The sequence below is a fragment of the Chrysochloris asiatica genome, unplaced genomic scaffold (genome assembly GCF_000296735.1).
Source record: "Chrysochloris asiatica unplaced genomic scaffold, ChrAsi1.0 scaffold00004, whole genome shotgun sequence".
NCBI lineage: Eukaryota > Metazoa > Chordata > Mammalia > Afrosoricida > Chrysochloridae > Chrysochloris > Chrysochloris asiatica.
In genome coordinates this window covers 32,049,132-32,057,877 of record NW_006408522.1, presented here as the reverse complement: position 1 = coordinate 32,057,877, position 8,746 = coordinate 32,049,132, and the positions used below count along the sequence as shown (strand labels likewise).

Below are 8,746 nucleotides of genomic sequence, written 5' to 3'. Positions count from 1 at the left end.
CACCATGGGTGACCCTGCTGGTATTTAAAATACCTGTGGCATAGCTTCCAGAATCACAGCAACTCACAAGCCACCACAGTATGACAAACTGACAGACATGTGGTGAACATTACAATTTATTATTTGATGATCTTAAGAGGAATTGTTGAGAATGGGGAGATTTCTATTTTGTTTTTTCACTGATATATCCCAAATGCCTAGATTAGTATTGACACATAGTAGGAACTCAACAAATACTTGTTGAATAAACTTCCATTCCATTGGAATTAAAGCTAGATAATTTTTTTCCTTCCAGGAAAGAGCTGGAGAATTAGAGGCAGTATGCATGGAACATTCATTGGAAATCTACTCAATCATTAAATCATCTGTAAAGGAGTGCTTTTAAAGCTTTGATGTCCATGTGAATCACCTTATTCAATAGCCGGCAACAGTATCTGCAATTCTGCATTTCTCACAAGTTACCAGATGAAGCCAATACCTCAGACAACACTTTGATCAAACCTACTCAAAGATGTCACTCAAAGAATATCTACATTGTGAATAGCATATTTAGAATTTATTTAAGAATGCTTCCTTCCTGTTTCATTATATTTATAACATTCTGATTGTCAAGTTTGACAGATGCTTCAGTCCTAATCTTACTGGATCATTTGTTTCTTGAAATTCTCTCTTGACTCTAGAGATATTACTCTAGAATGGTTATTCTCCTGTCTATTCTCTGTCAGGCCCCTCTTGCAGCACCTCTTCCTACTCTTAGCCCTTAAATATTCCTATTTCCCAGATTTCTGTTCCAAACCCTTTTTTGAACACTATCTAATGGAATCTTTGTTATTTTTAACCACTTAATGGAAATCTTTTGTTATTTCTAATTCTAGTTGATTCCATTGGAGTTTCTAGGTACACAATCATGCCTGAAAGTCGGATTTTTGGTTCTTCTTTCCAAATATTTATCTCATATTTCTTATGATAGGGAGAATTTCTAATACAATATTTTATATATATGAGAATGCTGTGTTTTTGTAGGTAAGCAATGGATTGCTAACTACAAGGTCAGTAGTGGGAGCCCACCAACTGCTCTGCTGAAGAAAGATGAGGCTTTCTGTTCCTGTAAAGATTTATAGCCTCAGAAATCCTACACAATAGACAATTAGATGTATTGTTGTTGTTGTTGTTAAGTGCCCTAGAGTCATAGCGACCCTGTATAGGGTTTCTGAGGAGCAGCTGATGGGTTTGAACTAAATTTGAAGTTAGCAGTCCAGTGATTATCCTACAGTGCCACACCAGGATTAGAAGACATATAATATTGTATGAGAAAAAAATTTTAAACATTTTGTTCCTCACTTTAAAAATATTTTTTCTTGAAATGCAATGTTAATTCTTGGTTTTAGATAGATAATCTTTACTTCATTTTTTAGTTAAGATACTCACTTTGTTGTTGTTGTTGTTAAGTGCTGTCAAGTCAGCATAGTCACCTTGTGTGGGGTTTCTGAGGAGTGGCTGGTGGATTTGAACCACTGACTTTGCAGTTCAAACCAACTTTGAGGTCCAGTGCATGACTTAAAATTCACCATTTTAAAGTATACAATCCAGTGATCTTTAGTATATTCACTATATTGTGCACCCATCACACTTCCATGTCCCCAAGGAAACCCTGTACCCATTAGTAGTCGTTCCTAACTTCTCCTTCCCTGCTTTCTATCTCTATGGAAATATTTTGGACATTCAATTAATCAATAAATTTTTATTTTTCCTAAGTTGGCTTTTTGTAGACATAATCATTGGTTGTTGTTGTTGTTGTTAAGTGTTGTTAAGTCAGTTCCGACCCACAGCAACACTCTATAGGGTTTCTGAGGAGTGGCTGGTGGGTTTGAACTGTTGACCCCGCGGTTCAAACTGACCTTACAGTCTGGCGCATTATCCGGCAATGCCATACTAATCTTAGGTAATGACTACTAAATAGGGCTTTATAATTTCTTCCTTATCATCTATTCAATCTCTTTTCGATTGTGTAGTACTCCTTAAGATTGGGTATGATTGGCCCTACCAGTTCCAGGAAACTCTTGATTAGTGACCCCATTTACCTTACCTCTTTGGTTCACGAGTGGGAGTATGACCTTATTAGGTCTAATTAATGTGATGCTCAGCACTGTTTTATATGTATGTGTGTTTGAGGTTTAGTTTACATATAGTTAATGCTCAAATCTTGAGTGTACATACAGCTTGTTGAATTTTTACATCTCTATATATTTGTGAAGAATCATGGTGTGGCACTGTAGGATGAGAGCTGGACCACAAAGTTGTCAGTTCAAACCCACCAGCTGCTCCTCAGAAAACCTAGATAGGGTTGCTATCAGTTGGAATTGATTGGCAGCACATAACAGCAACAACAACATATTTATGTCACCACCATGCAGATCAAGATATAGAACATTATCAGCACCCCAGAAGCTCCCTCATCTTCCTTCCCAGGCAGTATTAACATTCTAAGAATAACCATGATTCTAATGCAAGCTCAGGAATTTTGTTCAATGACTAAGGAAGGACACATGATCTTCCTTTCTCAGTATGTGAATAAAGAGGCTGATACAAAAGGATTTCAAAGAAATAAAACCAGCTTTACTGATGGTAAATTTTTAATATTAAATCAACCCAGAAGCCACACTACATCTAAACTACTTAGTTACAAAAGCCAGTAAGTACTTTTATTGTTTAAGGGATTTAAATAAAATTTTTCTCATCTCAATTCAGATTTTTTTTTATAAATATTTTATTGTGAATTATGTGATAGTTTACATGGGAGAACATTAGTTTTACATTCATTCTATTGTATATTGTTTCTCAACTCAGATTTTTAACCTGGGTTTGAATCTTGGGTCTGCCTCTTACTTAGTATGTACCTTTGAGCAAGTTACTTAACTTCTTCAAGCCTCGATGTTCTGATCTCTAAAATGGGATTATATCTTTCTTACATTTTTGTTTTACAGAATATACATAAATACCAAATATACATGTATGAGATATATACTTATGTATTATATATATATATATATAATACATGTATGAGATATATACTTATGTATTATATATATATATATATATATATATATTATACATGTATGAGATATATACTTATGTATTATATATATATATGTTAAATATGCAATAAAATAGTTTTAAATAAACATTTCAAAAGACTTGTGTCCTTGACAATACAACGGGATGTCCTCTAGATAATAAGGACTGCCAAAAGATCAAACCAATCTGTGTTAAAAGAAGTATAGCCAGAATGTTCATTAGAAGCCAGGATGGCCAGACTTCATCTCTCATACTTTGGACATATTATCAGGAAGGATCAGTCCCTGGAGAAGGATATCATGTTTGGAAGGTCAGAAAAAAAGATCCCCAATGAGATGGATTGGCACAGTGGCAGCAACAATGGGCTCAATGATTGTGAGGTTGGCGAGAGATGGGGCAATGTTTCCTTCTGTTGTGCATAGGGTTGCTATGAGTTGGTACCAACTCAATGGCACTTAACAACAACAACAACAGAAACATTAAGCATCAGCTGGATAATTGCCTTCAGTAATGTTCTAAAAGAAATTCCTGAAAAAAGAAATTCCTGCTTTGATGGAAGATAAACTAACTCTAAGATTCTTTCTAACACTAAAAATCTATGGAATACTTACTGACTTGAACTCTCCTATAGAGTGTAGTGGAATCCTGGTATAGCACTGTAGGACATGCACTGGACCACAAGGTCACTTTGAACCTCAGTGTTGGTGGTCCGAACTACCAGTTGCTCTTCAGAAACCCTGTACAGAGTCCCTATAAGTCAGAACCAATTCAATGGCAAATAACAACAACAACATAGAGAGGCAGTGCAGCCGCAGTGCTCCTTAGAAGCCAAGATGGTAAGACTTCATATGAACTCTCATATTTCTGACACGTTATCAGGAGGGACCAGTCCCTGGAGAAGGACATCATGCATGGTTAAGTGGAGAGTCATCAAAAAAGAGGAAGATCCCAAAAAATGGCAGCAGCAATGGGCTCAAGCAAACAACAATTGTGAAAATGGTGCAGGACGGGGCAGTGCTTTGTTCTGTTCTGCAGAGGGTCTGTATGAGTCAGACAACAGCATCAAGAGGAAAAGGAGCCCTGCTGGTGCAGTGGGTGAAGCATTAGGCTGCTAACCAAAAGGTCAATGGTTCAAACCCACCAGTTGCTCCAGGGAAAAGAGATGAAGAAATCTGCTTCTAAAGGCTTGTTGTTATTGTTGTTAAGTGCTGTTGAGTTGATTCCGACCCATAGCAACCCTGTATAGGGTTTTCAAGGAGCAGCTCATGAGCTTGAACCACTGACTTTGCAGTTCAAACTGACTTTGCAGTCTGACGCATCAGCCCACAGCGCCACACCAGGACTCCTCCCTAAAGGCTTACAGCCTCAGAAACTTTATGGAGAAATTCTACTCTGTCCTATAGTCACTTTGAGTCAGAATTGACTCAATATCAGTGGCTGCAGAGTAGAATCACTGTGGAACAATAGTAAGGAAAAGGAACAAAAGGGCTCTCTTTGGCCCAGAAGCAGGTAAAACTGATGTATTGATTAAAGTTAATGGTGCACAGGAGAAAAAAAAATGTTAGTAGAGTAGGTGATAAAATCAACAGTTCTCAATTATTGTAGGTATGTAAGCTCTCCTTCCCCCACAGACAGACCTTTCCTGACCCCAAGGTTTGTAAAGGCTTTATTTGTAGGGAAGCGGGCAGTGAAATTAGGATTCCATCAGGAAGTAGAGGTGCAGGAAGGGTGATGGCTACGGTGATAACTTGAGAAAAGTGTCAGGCTCAGGACGTGTAGAAGGGATAGAAAGTCAAGGACAGGCTCCACTGGCATCTAAACTAACTTTTTCACTGAAAAGCATCAGCTTTTCAGCATCCATCATGTCTCAGAGCCAGACCACTGAGCAACAATCAGCAGTATTTATTAGACATTTATATTTTGAATTCTCCCTTTTCCAAGTATCCCCTTTATCATTTCTTGCTGGACCCAAAGACATCAAAGCCATCCATCCATTGTTTGGTTTACTTGTCTTCAAAGTTCATCAGTGCCTGAACTGTAAAGGAACAGATCATGAGACTAGACAGTTAAGAATATTCAGAACATTTAAATGTATAATGAAGATGCTTTTTTTTCTACAGTTCTAGGTTTCCAGAAAATCTTTAAATAAAGCTGTATAATTCTGTGTATGCTTTGATATAGCTAATCAAGTTAGTCAAGATTAAAGAAGCCAGCTTGCTACCTTCTCCTTCCCATCAGCCTATACTCTAGAATCTGCAGAGAACAAGTGGAAAGGCAGGGCTGAATGAACCATAGTCCACATTTTTTAAAAAAGGCAAAGCCTGTCCTAAAGAGTCCTCATGGCATAATGGTGAAGCACTCAGCTGCTAATGGAAAGGTCAGTGGTTTGAACCCACCAGCTGCTCTTAGGTCTGCTCCCACAAAGATTTACAACCTAGAAAACCCTACTGGGCAGTTGTACTCAACTACATGTTCAACCCAACAACAAAGCCTATCTTTAACATTCTGCCTCAAATTCCATGTTCCAATATTATGAATTCCTCTTACTACCCTCCTGTGCCCACCACACACACACACACACACACACACACACACACATTCTTCTCTAACTTAACTTTTATTTTCACATTGGATTGATTTCAACTGTTATGAAGAAGTGAAATTCATTTACATATTAAACTGTAAAAAAAGCTGCCCCCAACACTTCAAAACTGTGTGTGTGTGTATGTGTTTAAAGAGGAAACATTTAATAATCCAAATTAATCTCTAAATAGTGTAATTTCAAGTGAAAATTTTAAGAAGTAAAATTGTGAGCAGCAAATTTTCAGCTTGAAGCAAACTCCACTATTTAAAACAGGCCCCTTCATTCTGCCTAGACTGACACTAAAAAAAAACCATATTCACTGCCATCGAGTCAATTTCAACTCAAGTGACCCTGTATAGGGATTTCTGGTGTGACGTTGGAGGATGAGCACTGGACTGTGAACCACAAGATCGGCAGTTCAAACCCACCAGCTGTTCGTCAGAAACCTTATACAGGGTCACCATGAGTCAGAACCACGAACCACCTCAACAGTACTTAACAACAACAATAGAGTTTCTGAGGCTGTACATCTTTACAGGAGCAGAAGGCCTCATCGTTCTCCTGCAGAGTGGCTGGTGTGTTTGAACTGCCAACCTTGTGACTAGCAGTCTAGTGCTTATCCTACAGTGCCACAAGTGTTTAGGGTGACACTGTTGTTGTTAAATGCCATCAAGTTGATTCCTACTCTTAGTGACCCTGGTACAGGGTTTCCGAGGAACAGCTGGTGGGTTTGAACCACCAACTTTGTGGTTCACAATCGAATGCTTATAACTACAACGAGGAATCCACTTGCTGTTGTGTTGGTTTCATCTCATGGCAACTCTGTATAAGGTTTCCAAAGATGGTGAGTTTGAACTGCCCACCTTGTGATTCAAAACCTTGCAGGAGTCCACTTGTTGTTAAGTGTCACTGAGTCAGTTCTGACTCATAGCGACCCTATATAGGGTTTCCAAATAGCTGGTGAGCTTAAACCTTGAACCCCTGAGATCTTGCACAAGATTCAAACCAACTTTGCACATGATCCTGCAGCACCACACCGGGAGTCCACTGTTGTTGTTGTTGTTACTAAGTGCTGTCGAGTAGCTTCTGACCCATAGCGACCTTGTATAGGATTTCCGAGGAGCAGCTGGTGAGCTTGAACCGCCGACCTTGCAGTTCAATCGGCTTTGCAGTCTGGCGCATTAACCTACCGCACCACACCAGGACTCCACGGAAGTCCACTGTGGTGGCTGTGTGCCGTGAAGTCGGGTCGACTCATAGCAAGTCCCTATACTGGGTTTCCGAGGCTGTAAATCTTTATGGGAGCAGGAAGCCTCATCTTTCTCCATAGCTCCTATGGCTGGTAGTTTCGAACTGCTGACCTTGAGGTTCACAGCCCGATTGGTAACCACTATGCTACCAGAGCTCTTTACATGAGTCCACTAGAAAGCGCTAAAAGGAAGAGACGTCTATAATTCACAAAGCGCTTGTGAGGGCTGGAGGCAGTAAACACTTGAGGGCTTTCTGCTGACTATCTAATCCCCATAGAGGATTGAGGCCCTGCTGTTCAAATTTGAAATATGACCTTCAAAGACAAGAAATATGTATAGAAGGGGGTGGGCTGCCTAAATCCAGCAACAGCCAACCTTGTCCTGATTCCCAACGTGTGGAATTAGACACTCTCCTCTTGGGAAGTAAGATGTTGTAGGATTTGGGCGTCCCCTGCTGGAGAAGTAGAATTGCTAGGTTCTCTCTGTTAGGGTTTCCGAGGCTGTAAATCTTTAGGGAGCAGAAAGCCTCATCTTTCTCGCGTGGAACAGCTGGTAACTTTCGAACTGCTGACCGTGATTAGCAGCCCAATTTGTAACCACTAGCTACCAGAGCTCCTTAGATTCTCTCTAGGTTAGAGGAAACTCAACTAAGTGCCTAGAATGTGACATACCAAACCAGGAATTTGCTAAGGTCCAAAATAGAAATTGAGAGGCTGAGATGCCAAAATAGTGATCACCCTCCTTCCTTCTCCCCACTTATATGTACTATTCCTAGGTACCTAACTCCTGGTCCCCACCATTACCCTAAATCCATACCTGCAAATTCTTGCAAGTGCTTACGCTCCTCTAGGTTATACTGGAGCTTTTCTAGCAACTCAAAATACCGGAAGAGTGAGTCTCTGGGCCAAACAACACGTTCCTCCTGATTCATTTCCATTAGCCCAGGCAGATTCTGATGCACATGAGTCTCCCAGTCTAACTGGTCTATAGAAAAGAATGCTTCTTAAAAACATGTCTTGATTTTCAGAAGTTGGTTAAAGGAGCATAAATTCTATTGGGGGTGGGGGCAGAAATGAAAGAGAAAACAGCAGGAAAGGAAAAGAGTACATTATCAAGAGACTAATTTTTACAAAGACTAAAGCAAAGGGAGCCTTGGCCACACTTACCTAAAGGAAAACAGAAGCACCAGGGAAATGAAGCTCAAAGAAAGAAATTCAGAACAGGAAGTTAGACTTGTGGAGAAAAGTGAGAAGCAGATATAGTGGGATCACTCCTATCAAGATTAGGATGTCTCATAGAGGAAAAGAGGAGCCTGAATTCAAATGGAAGAACCCTTTCTCTCACCATCTCCTTCAGAATCTCTGGATTCAGCAGCAAAGGAATAGAAGGAGGTTGCAGAAGAGGAAGATGGGGACTCTTTTGCTTTTATTGCTGCTTCTGAAGGCTGTTTAATATCACTTTGTTTACACTCAGCTCTAGAAATTGCTGAGTCTGAAAAGTCCTTTTCTTGATTTGGTTCTCTATAAGTTGAAAAAGAAAATTGATTGCTTCAAATAGGGACTTCCATGGAAAAAATGGAATTAAAAGATAATGGGCCCCTCCCCAGCACCCAAACTATCCTGTGTCTACTCCCTACTCTGTGTTCCACCTTGCCCTCCCCCTCCCTTCACCCTACCCCCCACCTCCAGGTAACCAGCAAAGAATTTTTTTTTTTTTTACCTTTTTAGTATGGGTTCTTTTTCTTAGTCTTTGACAATAATGGTCCTATGCAGTATTTCTCCTTTTGTGACTGACTAATTTCACTCAACATAATGTCCTCAAGGTTCATCCATGTTAT

The 8,746-nt window shown here is 39.7% G+C and overlaps 1 protein-coding gene across 1 annotated transcript in view; it reads right to left on the bottom strand.

Annotated features, from left to right (window-relative positions):
• Window positions 1-5,078: 5,078 nt before the first annotated feature.
• The window catches only part of CATSPER2 (cation channel, sperm associated 2), a 33,987-nt gene continuing 30,319 nt past the window's right edge, over window positions 5,079-8,746 (bottom strand). Inside the window, exons 10-12 of the mRNA XM_006831882.1 lie at window positions 8,254-8,270; window positions 7,726-7,893; window positions 5,079-5,110 (exon numbers count right to left, since the gene is read on the bottom strand). Of these exons, the coding sequence (XP_006831945.1) occupies window positions 5,079-5,110; window positions 7,726-7,893; window positions 8,254-8,270 (217 nt within the window). The remainder of the gene's footprint in view (window positions 5,111-7,725; window positions 7,894-8,253; window positions 8,271-8,746) is intronic.